At 45.5% G+C, this 13,972-nt stretch overlaps 1 protein-coding gene across 1 annotated transcript in view; it reads left to right on the forward strand.

Moving 5' to 3' along the window:
• Window positions 1-13,809, forward strand: part of LOC123998898 (MHC class II regulatory factor RFX1-like) — a 14,444-nt gene extending 635 nt beyond the window's left edge. Inside the window, exons 2-13 of the mRNA XM_046304120.1 lie at window positions 185-366; window positions 750-869; window positions 2,341-2,471; window positions 2,885-3,003; window positions 4,532-4,641; window positions 4,764-4,915; window positions 8,530-8,627; window positions 8,742-8,891; window positions 9,269-9,477; window positions 9,732-9,885; window positions 10,024-10,069; window positions 10,293-13,809. Of these exons, the coding sequence (XP_046160076.1) occupies window positions 185-366; window positions 750-869; window positions 2,341-2,471; window positions 2,885-3,003; window positions 4,532-4,641; window positions 4,764-4,915; window positions 8,530-8,627; window positions 8,742-8,891; window positions 9,269-9,477; window positions 9,732-9,885; window positions 10,024-10,069; window positions 10,293-10,447 (1,626 nt within the window). The 3' untranslated portion in view covers window positions 10,448-13,809. The remainder of the gene's footprint in view (window positions 1-184; window positions 367-749; window positions 870-2,340; window positions 2,472-2,884; window positions 3,004-4,531; window positions 4,642-4,763; window positions 4,916-8,529; window positions 8,628-8,741; window positions 8,892-9,268; window positions 9,478-9,731; window positions 9,886-10,023; window positions 10,070-10,292) is intronic.
• Window positions 13,810-13,972: the final 163 nt, after the last annotated feature.

Genomic DNA, 13,972 nt, shown 5'->3' on the forward strand with positions numbered 1-13,972 from the left:
TATATTGTTATATCGTTGTCCCTGCACTACAGCCCCTCCCAAGCTTACTTCTGCCCCCCTCATGTCTCTATTATAATGAATGATTGATAATATATAACGCTCAGAAACCAAACCGATCAGTCGTGTGTGTTTGTTGACTAACCCATCCATTTTTCCCTTCTCTCTGTGTGTCCCTCTCTGCCAGGTGCAGTGGCTGCTAGATAACTATGAGACAGCTGAAGGGGTCAGTCTGCCTCGCTCCACCCTCTACTGCCACTACCTGCTGCACTGCCAGGAGCAGAAGCTGGAGCCTGTCAACGCTGCCTCCTTTGGGAAGCTGATCAGATCCGTGTTCATGGGGCTACGCACACGCCGCCTGGGCACCCGGTGAGACGGGTTATATCATACAGACACGCACACGCCGCCTGGGCACCCGGTGAGACGGGTTATATCATACAGACACGCACACGCCGCCTGGGCACCCGGTGAGACGGGTTATATCATACAGACACGCACACGCCGCCTGGGCACCCGGTGAGACGGGTTATATCATACAGACACGCACACGCCGCCTGGGGACCCGGTGAGACGGGTTATATCATACAGACACTCACACGCCGCCTGGGCACCCGGTGAGACGGGTTATATCATACAGACACGCACACGCCGCCTGGGGACCCGGTGAGACGGGTTATATCATACAGACACGCACACGCACACGCCCCAAAAGCTTAGGCTGAATCAAAGGCTGAATTGTGTATGTGTTCCAGGGGGAACTCCAAGTACCACTATTACGGCCTGAGGATCAAGGCCTGCTCCTCTCTGATCAGACTGATGGAGGACCAGCAGCACCTGGCCATGAGACAGCAGCCCTTCTCTCAGAAACAGAGGTGGACTCTCAGCCTCTGTCTCTCTCTGCGTCTCTCTGTCTCACTCTCTTTGTCTCTCTGCCTCTCTCTGTGTCTCTCTGTCTCTCTCTGCGTCTCTCTGTCTCTCTCTGCGTCTCTCTGTCTCACTCTCTGTCTCTCTGTCTCACTCTCTCTGTCTCTCTGCCTCTCTCTGCGTCTCTCTGTCTCTCTCTGCGTCTCACTCTCTCTGTCTCTCCGTCTCACTCTCTCTGTCTCTCTCTCTGCATCTCTGCCTCTCTCTCTCTCTGCGTCTCTCTGTCTCTCTCTCTCTCTCTCTCTGCGTCTCTGCCTCTCTCTCTCTCTGCGTCTCTGCCTCTCTCTGCGTCTCTGCCTCTCTCTGCGTCTCTCTGTCTCTCTCTGCGTCTCTCTGTCTCACTCTCTCTGTCTCTCTGTCTCACTCTCTCTCTCTCTCTCTGCGTCTCTCTGTCTCTCTCTGCGTCTCTCTGTCTCACTCTCTCTGTCTCTCTCTCTCTCTGCGTCTCTGCCTCTCTCTCTCTCTGCGTCTCTCTGTGTCTCTCTCTCTTCTCCTCTTTCACTCTTTCAAACACCGTCTCCCTCTAGCACTCTAACAGTTGCTCTCTTTCCTATCCTCTCATTCTTTCTCTCTGTCTCTCACTCTCTGTCTCTCTCTCTGTCTCTCTTTCCCCCCTCTCTCACTCTCTGTCTCTCTTTCCTACCCTCTCTCACTCTCTGTCTCTCTTTCCCCCCTCTCTCACTCTCTATCTCTCTTTCCTCCCCTCTCTCACTCTCTGTCTCTCTTTCCCCCCTCTCTCACTCTCTATCTCTCTTTCCTCCCCTCTCTCACTCTCTGTCTCTCTTTCCCCCTCTCTCACTCTCTATCTCTCTTTCCTCCCCTCTCTCACTCTCTCTGTCTCTCTTTCCCCCTCTCTCACTCTCTGTCTCTCTTTCCTACCCTCTCTCACTCTCTGTCTCTCTTTCCCCCTCTCTCACTCTCTGTCTCTCTTTCCTCCCCTCTCTCTCACTCTCTCTGTCTCTCTTTCCCCCTCTCTCACTCTCTATCTCTCTTTCCCCCTCTCTCACTCTCTATCTCTCTTTCCTCCCCTCTCACTCTCTATCTCTCTTTCCTCCCCTCTCTCACTCTCTATCTCTCTTTCCTCCCCTCTCTCACTCTCTATCTCTCTTTCCTCCCCTCTCACTCTCTCTGTCTCTCTTTCCCCCTCTCTCACTCTCTGTCTCTCTTTCCTCCCCTCTCTCACTCTCTATCTCTCTTTCCCCCCTCTCTCACTCTCTATCTCTCTTTCCCCCCTCTCTCACTCTCTATCTCTCTTTCCTCCCCTCTCACTCTCTCTGTCTCCCTTTCTCTCATTTCATTTCTGTATTTCTGTCCTTATTCCTAGAACTTATTGTGCCATTTTGTTGTATCTCTCTCATTGAAGCCTCCCTGCTGTATAAAGGATCTTCATTATTTTCATCATGAACCCCTCCTTCCTAGGTTGAAGCCGGTGCAGAAGGTGGAGGGGATGACCAATGGCATGGCGGCAGGCTCGGGCCAACAGCAGCAGCAGCAGGGGGCGGGGCTCTCTGACATCAGCGCCCAAGTGCAGCAGTACCAGCAGTTCCTGGGTGAGAGGGTGGGGGGTGTCAGGTCTGTCAACACTAGGGGGGATTGGGGTAACACCTTATTGTACCATCTTGGTGTTTACAGTATATGGTAACAATAAGGACTGGAGTCAATGAGTAGCTACTTCACTTAGTGTTTATATGACCACCAAAGAAACAGAAGAGTGTTTCAAATGTACCTACTATGTAATAACATTTTACCATATTTTACCAAGTACAGTAGAGAAATACAAAGATACAAATCTCAGAGTTACAGAATGACTGATTAACAGAATGGGCAATATCGAACCGGGACATTTATTAAATGCTAACAAATGAACTTCAGTAGGTTACAGACAGTGCTAAAACAGGTCAGACATTTACAGTATCTGGCTTGTGTAAATACACAATTAATATTGTCTTCCGTCCCCATGCAGACGCGTCTCGGACCCTCCCAGACTTCCCTGACCTTGACCTGCAGGGGAAGGCCCTACCGGAGGGCATAGAACTGGAGCACATCAAGAGCTTCCAGCTGCTGTATCGGGAACACTGTGAGGTGCCTGTCTGTATGTCACACTGGTTGTTTATATGTACAGCATGTTACTGTCTGTCTGTCTACCCCTGTCTGTCTGTACAGAGACCTACCCTGTCTGTCTGTACAGAGACCTACCCTGTCTGTCTGTACAGAGACCTACCCCTGTCTGTCTGTACAGAGACCTACCCCTGTCTGTCTGTACAGAGACCTACCCCTGTCTGTCTGTACAGAGACCTACCCCTGTCTGTCTGTACAGAGACCTACCCCTGTCTGTCTGTACAGAGACCTACCCCTGTCTGTCTGTACAGAGACCTACCCCTGTCTGTCTGTACAGAGACCTACCCCTGTCTGCCGGTACAGAGACCTACCCCTGTCTGTCTGTACAGAGACCTACCCCTGTCTGTCTGTACAGAGACCTACCCCTGTCTGTCTGTACAGAGACCTACCCCTGTCTGCCTGTACAGAGACCTACCCCTGTCTGTCTGTACAGAGACCTACCCCTGTCTGTCTGTACAGAGACCTACCCCTGTCTGTCTGTAGAGACCTACCCCTTTCTGTCTGTACAGAGACCTACCCCTGTCTGTCTGTACAGACCTACCCCTGTCTGCCTGTACAGAGACCTACCCCTGTCTGTCTGTACAGAGACCTACCCCTGTCTGTCTGTAGAGACCTACCCCTTTCTGTCTGTACAGAGACCTACCCCTGTCTGCCTGTACAGAGACCTACCCCTGTCTGTCTGTACAGAGACCTACCCCTGTCTGTCTGTAGAGAGACCTACCCCTGTCTGCCTGTACAGAGACCTACCCCTGTCTGTCTGTACAGAGACCTACCCCTGTCTGTCTGTAGAGAGACCTACCCCTGTCTGTCTGTACAGAGACCTACCCCTGTCTGTCTGTACAGAGACCTACCCCTGTCTGTCTGTACAGAGACCTACCCCTGTCTGTCTGTACAGAGACCTACCCCTGTCTGTCTGTACAGAGACCTACCCCTGTCTGTCTGTACAGAGACCTACCCCTGTCTGTCTGTACAGAGACCTACCCCTGTCTGTCTGTACAGAGACCTACCCCTGTCTGTCTGTACAGAGACCTACCCCTGTCTGTCTGTACAGACCTACCCCTGTCTGCCTGTACAGAGACCTACCCCTGTCTGTCTGTACAGAGACCTACCCCTGTCTGTCTGTACAGAGACCTACCCCTGTCTGTCTGTACAGAGACCTACCCCTGTCTGTCTGTACAGAGACCTACCCCTGTCTGTCTGTACAGAGACCTACCCCTGTCTGTCTGTACAGAGACCTACCCTGTCTGTCTGTACAGAGACCTACCCCTGTCTGTCTGTACAGAGACCTACCCCTGTCTGCCTGTACAGAGACCTACCCCTGGTGTATGTGTCAGTGTTCATTCATCAGTTTTGTATCGTCCTGTTATGTACATGTCATCTGCACGTCTCACTGTTGTTTCTGTCGGTCCAGCTGTCCTGTGCATCCTTTGCATAAAGGGAGGAACTAAGCTAGTTGATACTGATGGGGCTGGTGTTCCCTCTTTGTTTCCAGGCTATTCTGGACGTGACGATCAACCTGCAGTTCACCCTGGTGGAGACCCTGTGGAAGACCTTCTGGAGGTTTGAAGAGAGCCAGAGTGGAGACACTGGCACACTGGCTGTGTACGTCTTGTCCTGGGACTTCAAGATGCTACTAAAGCAACTGTCTTTTTAAGATTTTTATATCAAGTAATTTTTTCAAGAATCCTGTGTCATTTTCTACCGTATCTGTATTGTTGTAACAGACATGATGAGTCTGAGAAGCGCCTGCCTAAGGACTGTCTAGTGATCCTGTGTAAGTACGACCCTGTGCTCCGCTGGAGCCGCGACTGTGACAACACCCTGTACCAGGGCCTGGTGGAGATCCTCATCCCCGATGTGCTGCGGCCCATCCCCAGTGAGTTAGAACGCACTACACAACACCACATAATACTGATACAACTACAGAGCAGTATAGAGAGCCTTCAGAAAGTTTTCAAACCTCTCGACCTTTTCCACATTGTGTTAAAGTCTGGATTTGAAATGGATTAAATGGAGATTGTTTGTCACTGTCCGAGACACAATACCCCATAATGTCAACGTGAACTTATGTATTTAGACATTTTTATCAATGAAAATCTGGAATGTCTTGGCTCAATAAGTATTCAACCCCTTTGTTATTGCAAGCCTAAATAGGTTCAGGAGTAAACATGTACTTAACAAGTCACATAAGTTGCATGGACTCTGTGTTAAACACGATGTTTGAATGACTACCTCCTCTCTGTACCCCACACATACTATTATATGTAAGGTGCCTCAGTCGAGCAGTGAATTTCAAGCACAGATTCAACCATAAAGACCTGGGAGGTTTTCCAGTGCCTCACAAAGAAGGGAACCTATTGGTAGATGGATAAATAACCCTTTGAGCTGAAGGTATTAGTTACACTTTGGATGGTTTATCAAGAAGCCGCTCTGGATTTCACCATGAGGCCAATGGTGACTTTAAAACCATTACAGAGTTTAATGGCTGTGATAGGAGAAAACTGAGGATGAATCAACAACATTGTAGTTACTCCACATTACGAACCTAATTGACAGAGTGAAAAGAAATAAGCCTGTACAGAAGAAAAATATTACAAAACAAGGCACTAAAGTAATACTGCAAACAAATGTGGCAAAGCAATTCACTTTTTGTCCTGAATAGAAAGTGTTATGTTTGGGGCAAATCCAATACAACACAGTACTGAGTACCACTCTCCATATTTCCAAGCATAGTGGTGTCTGCATAATGTTATGGGTATGCTTGTAATCATTAAGTACTGGGGAGTTTTTCAGGATAAAAAAAGAAACAGAATGGTGCTAAACACAGTCAGAATCCCAGAGGGAAACCAGGTTCAGTCTGCTTTCCAACAGACACTGAGAGTTGAATTCACCTTTCAGCAGGACAATAACCTAAAACACAAGGCCAAATCTACACTGGAGTTGCTTACCAAGAAGACAGTGAATTTTCCTGAGTGGCCGAGTTACAGTTTTGACTTACTGTAAATCTGCTTGACAATCTGTGGCAAGACCTGCAAATGGTTGTCTAGCAATGATCAACAACCAATTTGGCAGAACTTGATGAATTTTGAAATTAATAATTGGCAAATTTTGCACAATCGATGTGTGGACAGCTCTTAGAGACTTACCTAGAAAGACTGACAGCTGTAATCGCTGACAAAGGTGATTCTAACATGTATTGACTCAGGGGGTTGAATACTTATCTAATCAAGATATATTAGTGTTTTTATTTATTTATTTATATATTTATTTTTACAAATGTTGGAATTTTTCTTCCACTTTGACATTACATAGTATTTTGTGAAGATCATTGATGAAAAATGACAATTAAATCTATTTTAATCCCACTTTTTACACAACATGTTGTGAATACTTTCTGAAGGCACCTTATAATACTACATAGCACAACATTACACTATACTCAGCGACCTTTTACGCTACTGCTACTCTCTGTTCATCATATATGCATAGTCACTTCAACCATATCTACATGTACATACTACCTCAATCAGCCTGACTAACCCTGTGTCTGTATGTAGCCTCGCTACTTTTATAGCCTCGCTACTGTATATAGCCTCGCTACTGTATATAGCCTCGCTACTGTATATAGCCTCGCTACTTTTATAGCCTCGCTTTTATAGCCTCGCTACTGTATATAGCCTCACTACTTTTATAGCCTCACTACTGTATATAGCCTCGCTACTGTATATAGCCTCACTACTTTTATAGCCTCGCTACTGTATATAGCCTCGCTACTGTATATAGCCTCGCTACTGTATATAGCCTCTCTACTGTATATAGCCTCACTACTTTTATAGCCTCACTACTGTATATAGCCTCGCTACTGTATATAGCCTCACTACTTTTATAGCCTCACTACTTTTATAGCCTCACTACTTTTATAGCCTCACTACTTTTATAGCCTCGCTACTTTTATAGCCTCACTACTTTTATAGCCTCGCTACTGTATATAGCCTCACTACTTTTATAGCCTCGCTACTGTATATAACCTCGCTACTTTTATAGCCTCGCTACTGTATATAGCCTCGCTACTGTATATAGCCTCGCTACTGTATATAGCCTCACTACTTTTATAGCCTCACTACTTTTATAGCCTCACTACTTTTATAGCCTCGCTACTTTTATAGCCTCACTACTTTTATAGCCTCGCTACTGTATATAGCCTCACTACTTTTATAGCCTCGCTACTGTATATAACCTCGCTACTTTTATAGCCTCGCTACTGTATATAGCCTCGCTACTGTATATAGCCTCACTACTGTATATAGCCTCTCTACTTTTATAGCCTCGCTACTTTTATAGCCTCGCTACTGTATTTAGCCTCGCTACTGTATATAGCCTCTCTACTGTATATAGCCTCTCTACTGTATATAGCCTCTCTACTGTATATAGCCTCTCTACTGTATATAGCCTCACTACTTTTATAGCCTCACTACTTTTATAGCCTCGCTACTGTATATAGCCTCACTACTTTTATAGCCTCACTACTTTTATAGCCTCGCTACTGTATATAGCCTCACTACTTTTATAGCCTCACTACTTTTATAGCCTCGCTACTGTATATAGCCTCACTACTTTTATAGACTCACTACTTTTATAGCCTCACTACTTTTATAGCCTCGCTACTGTATATAGCCTCACTACTTTTATAGCCTCACTACTGTATATAGCCTCGCTACTGTATATAGCCTCACTACTTTTATAGCCTCGCTACTGTATATAGCCTGTATTTTTTTACTGTTGTTTTATTTCTGTACTTACCTATTGTTCACCGAATACCTTTTTGCACTATTGGTTAGAGCCTGTAAGTAAGCATTTCACTGTAAGGTCTACACCTGTTGTATTCGGCGCACGTGACAAGTAAACTTTGATTTTATTTTATTACAGTACACAAGACATAGCGTTATACTGCACTACATTATACTATGTGACATGACATAGCTGTAATAAAGCCTGTGTGTAGCTGGTGTAGAGGAGTCCGGTGCAGGACAGCAGATATGAGTAATAAACCTATTTACTCTAGATTCCAGAAATACAACACAAAATATTTGAGCCCACAATAACGGACCGTATTACAAAACAAACAATCACTCACAAACAAACATGGGGGAACAGAGGGTTAAATAATGAACAAGTAATTGGGGAATTGAAACCAGGTGTTTAAGACAAAGACAAAACAAATGGAAAATAAAATGTGGATCGGCGATGGCTAGAAGGCCGGTGACGTCGACCGCCGCTCGAACAAGGAGAGGGACCGACTTCGGCGGAAGTCGTGACAATAGCACTATATTACACTAATGATCTACATAACATGACATAGGCCTGGTGGAGATTCTACATAACACAATAAAACACAGGTTGTTTGAGTTCAAGGACATTCTGTTCACCACCACATAGGAGAACACATTTAGTTCAGCCCTGTGTCAACCTCTCTCTCTCTCCTGTCCACAGGTGCCTTAACTCAAGCCATCCGCAACTTTGCCAAGAGTCTGGAGAGTTGGTTGACCAATGCTATGATGAACATCCCAGAAGAGATGGTCCGCATTAAGGTGTGTGTCTGCTTTCATGTGTGTTGGGCAGCATGTGTTGGTTTCTGAGGTGTGTGTGTTCTTGGTGAGGTCTTGTCACGCTCTCTTTTCTCACTTCCTCCTCTCATCCTCCAGGTAACGTCAGCCAGTTCGTTTGCCCAGACGCTGCGCAGGTACACCTCTCTGAACCACTTGGCCCAGGCAGCCAGGGCTGTGCTACAGAACACAGCTCAGATAAACCAGATGCTCAGCGACCTCAACCGCGTGGACTTCGCCAATGTTCAGGTCTGTCTGACCTAAGACCTGTGGTTACAGTGTATAGTAACAGTCAGACACTGTTCAGACCATAGACGTGTCATTATATTCATATGATGCAGACCAGCACTGATGGTGATCCCTGTAGTGTTTGTTTGGTAGATGTAGTATAATGTCCTAAAGCTCTGTGTGTTGTTGTTGTTGTTGTTGTCGTACTGACATAACACAGGTGACCTATGTTACCTTGTCATTCAACTACTATATTTTGTAATTGTGAAGTGACAAAAATATAAGAGACATGATACTGACGACTCTCTCTCTTTCTCTCCCCTTCCTCCCCTCTTTCTTTTTCTCTCTCACCCCCTCCTCTGTCTCTTTTCCTCTTCCCCTCCTCTCTCTCCATACAGGAGCAGGCGTCGTGGGTGTGTCGCTGTGAGGACCGTGTGGTGCAGCAGTTGGAGCAGGACTTCAAGCTGACCCTGCAGCAGCAGAACTCTCTGGAGCAGTGGGCTGCCTGGCTGGACGGGGTGGTCTCCCAGGTCCTAAAGCCCTACCAGGCCAGCGCCGCCTTCCCCAAAGCAGCCAAGCTCTTCCTGCTCAAGTGGTCCTTCTACAGGTGAGAATGGGATTAGTCCCATCTAGTCCCATGACTGCTAAATACGGTTGAACATTTCCGGTAATTTCACACATTTTCAACTAGAATCAAATGGGAATAGGCTGGGAGGGAATCCTCCAACTGGGAAATTTGGGGAAGGTCCTAAAATTTTACAACGCTACTGCTCAGAGACATTTTTTTCCTGGTTAGTCAGGAAATCCAGATTTGTTTATCCATGCCAAACCGAACTCTTCCTCCTCCTCCTCTCCATCCAGTTCCATGGTGATTAGAGACCTGACTCTGCGTAGTGCTGCCAGCTTCGGATCCTTCCACCTGATCAGACTGCTGTATGATGAGTACATGTACTACCTGATAGAACACAGAGTGGCCCAGGCTAAAGGAGAGACACCCATCGCTGTCATGGGAGAGGTACACACACATATACACACATATACACACTCGCTCACAGTGGCCTAAGCCAAAAAAGCTAATGTGCTGTTGATATTAGTTACCATTGTTTAGTTGTTACCATTCAGTTGTTATTGACTCATTTCCTATGTCTCTCAGTTCGCCAGTCTTGGCAGGAGTTTGAACCCACTGGATCCAGACAAAGGTAACTACCATCCATGTTGTTTGATACAAAGCACATGGCAGCCAGACATAAAGCTACTGATTGAGGATTGCCCAATCCCAGATCAATCCCTACCCCTTACGCATTTGTGGAGATCTGAGAGCATAGGGGGTAGGGGTTAGGGACTCATTTGGGATTGGGCAATCTATTCCTATAACCATGGTTTCTGATATTAACCTTCATCCCACTTGTGTCTGTCTTCCAGAAGAGGAAGAGGAGGAGGAAGAGGAGAGCGATGACGAGTGTCAGGAGCTGTCTCTGCCCTCTGACGGGGCGGGGCTGGGGGAGGAGTCTCTGGAGCCGCCTACCAAGCTGGCCAGAACCGACCAGAGAGTACTCTTCACTACGGGCCAGGACTGAACACACACACACACTGATACACACATGCACAAACACACTTCCATTCACAGACGGACTTACACAAATACTCACACATAACTGCATTGATTGATAAACATTTGTATACACACATACACCAAGATACCTTTGTATACACTAATATGTACACTAGAGGTTGACACAGGAGTGAAAATTCATTCCTGTTCTGTCTTGTCCTGTAAAAAATGTTTCCTGTAATGCCCGGATCCTGCAGCGTTTCTATAACCCCGGAACTTTCCTGTCCCATTCTGATAAATATCACTCCCGTCTCATGCAGATTTTTACCCACAGAAATCATTTCTTCCGTTACGCCTCGATCACACCAATAGCGTCATTGCATTTTGGTACACCAGATCTACATTCATTTCCACTGGAACACTGTGTTGCCTTGCAGCGTTGCAGAGGCAGTTGCAGTGCGTTCCGTGTGGTGGAAACGTTGGATTTATCAAACGTATGCATCAGACTGTATGTGAAGACGGCCTGACAGAAATGGTAGCAGAAGGTGAAGGTTGAACTTTTGTTGAACACATCCAGATGATGCTGAGTACCATTTTGCGTAATGATGCTATCGTGTGATCGGGGCGTAGAGTAGTGACTGGTTCCAACTGAAGCGAGGCGTGAGAGTGAGCTGGAAGGAAGGAAATTATCATTATATTTAGATTTTTTTCATTAAGTGAACGATATTAGGCCTACACAGTTTATTTTAATTAAATGCTCCACACATTACCATCCTGTGGATTGTCGATCCTGTGCTGTCCCGAACATGACTCTAGAACTTCCCATTCCTGACAGACCTGTTCCCATGTCAACCTCTAATGTACAGTTTCTACACACATTTGAGTGTAGATACTGTACACACACACACACATGTTCATACACTCAATAAAAGTTTCTGCAGTCTCTACACATAGATGCTGACCCATCAGTACACAGACACACACAGACACAGTCCCAATAAGGTCTGTATGGCACAAGTCTGCTGTAAGCACAGATACCACACATGCATGGATGGGCACACAATCACCGGTCTGGCATTGCTGCACAAAGGACACAGGGTGAACTTACACACATACACACACACACACACACCGACCCATGGAGTGAAGAGAAAGTGTTTGTTGTCACTTGAATGGATCTGTGTATTGAACAAGGACCTGCCATGTTTCTCTGTATTGATGTCACTGGCTAACAAGAGGGCAGCGCAATGTACATGCCAACCTAAACTACCCTCCAACAACTGTCTGCTGTACCAAGGTGGTCCTGAAGATGTGACGGTTAACAGTTTGTCCTCCCTTACCCAACCCTTCTGTATAGGGAGGAACAGAGGGAGGAAGAGGAAATGGCTGCTTACGATTCTACAGTTCTAAATTGTTCATTTAGCTCTCACTCTCATGTCAATCAAAGCCCAAGAGCCAGTCAGAAGGAGATGGGACATGTGGGTGACAGCAGATAGACTGTAAAGAGAGTTGTTGTGTGTGTGTGTGTTTTTGATGCCCGTGGGGTGTGTGTGTTTTTGATGCTCGTGGTGTGTGTGTGTGTGTGTGTGTGTGTATGCTGGGGTCCTACTGCTGTGCTGTATTTTTAGGGTGCGATTGAACATGCGTGGATTTATGTGATTGTGTGTGTGTGTGTCTTGTAATGTGTGTCTGGTTGTACGATTGTTGAGTCTGTGCTTGAGAAGAAGTGTTGACTGTATATTTGGTGGATATTTTCAAAGGCATTCAAAATCATTTTGGGTGAATGTTTTTATTGGTTCTTTTTAATTTGATTTGTTCCTTTCCTGAAAAAGAGTGTCATGGTTTTGGGGGTTCCTGTTACAACCACTCACACACGCACACACAGTAAGATAAAACCCTGGTTGAAAGGTGTTTCCATGTCAACCCCACAGATGTGGCACAGTAGTCCCACGATTTCTCTCCACTGCAGTGTCCATCTGCCTCTGCTGCTGAATGTGCAGTTCTGTAAAGAGAGATCAGTTCAATATATATTCCTGTTTGTGTTTAAGTGCTTCATTGCCATCTGTTTTATTGGTTTCTGTTGAGACCTTTGTGGCCTCTTGTTGTCCACACGTCATTGCGCCAGCCTTATTTTTTATGTTTGTTTATCTTTTTCATTTCTGCACCAGACATTTCTGATTTCAAATAATTACTTTGTTTACATATTCCAAGAAGGACTGTGCTGGACTGAGTTAAAATGCGATAATATAATTATATATATATATGCGTGTCACTCTATTTCCTTTTCATTGTCACAAAGTGAACCTTTCTTGTCTGGTGATGTGGTGTCAATCTGTCACACACTAAGTATATTTTGTGTGTATGTGTATTTACTGAGAGTCGTTATTGAGTGTGAGTGTGTATGTTTGATTTCAGTTCTCCTCAAATGAGCTCTCCATACATACACGCACCAAGGGTCCTGCTTCGTTTGCACAGTCACAGTCAATGACTGTCCTTTTATATGGTGAGATGTCAGTAGCCTGATCCCAAATATGTTTGTACTATCTTGCCAACTCCTGGTTTGACAATGACCATATAAGTTGGCGAGACAGCACAAACTGATCGAGTACCAGGCTAGAATATAACAGTTCTGCCTATTTATCACAGACCGTCTCCAATTCGAGATCCCTATAGATCTCTGTCATGTACAGTACTGTATATCTGTGTCTGATGTAATCGCAGCACACAGGTGTAAGGTATTCTGAGGAAGACCCTTACAGTCGGTGCCATTGTTGTATGGGTTTAGCATGGTCCCAGATCTGTTTGTGCTGTCTTATAGAAGTTGGACAAGCAGATCTGGGGTCAGGCTCGATGTGAAACGAGACAGGGGAATCAGACACCCTTCCTCTACATCTCTCATTCTGTCTCACTCGTTTCCTTCCTGCTAATGTTTTTCTGCTGTTGTTTTGTTGTTGAAGCCATTTTCATAGAACATTGTCCACCACGATCAGTTCGGTTGTTGAACATGTATTGTATGAACATTTCATTGCATTTTAGTGTCACAAGAATGTTTTCAAAGGCAGCAATGCATATCTTGAGCACGCAGCGTGGACCTCGAAACCAGCATGTTTAACACTGGGGTGTCTGCTGCTACCACAGCTGATGATATATCCTCCCATGTCCTGCGGATCTCCCTATACGATGGCCATTCTTTTCCAGACAAAAATGTTTGTCATTTTTATAGAGTTCAGTTTCTTACTTCTAAAAACAAAAACGATATTGTGTGGCAGTGTTTTATGAATTTGGTCAAATACACGTATGACTGTGCCTTTGGGAGGTTGTAGAATGCACTTCAAATGTTTTTAATTTTAAAGATATAAAATAAATTAAGAATTTTTTAAGTTGTCACACCCTTGCCCTTGTTTTCTCCTCTGAAATGTACAGACTAGTTTCCGTTGGAGCAGGATGTGGGGACAAAGACTGTACTTTCCATCACAGTGGCTGTGGTGCATTCATTAGTGTAAACTGTTTCAGAAAAGAAATGTTTATGTTGGACAAATTTATGTAGGTC

The sequence above is a fragment of the Oncorhynchus gorbuscha genome, linkage group LG16, assembly GCF_021184085.1.
Source record: "Oncorhynchus gorbuscha isolate QuinsamMale2020 ecotype Even-year linkage group LG16, OgorEven_v1.0, whole genome shotgun sequence".
Classification (NCBI taxonomy): Eukaryota; Metazoa; Chordata; class Actinopteri; order Salmoniformes; family Salmonidae; genus Oncorhynchus; species Oncorhynchus gorbuscha.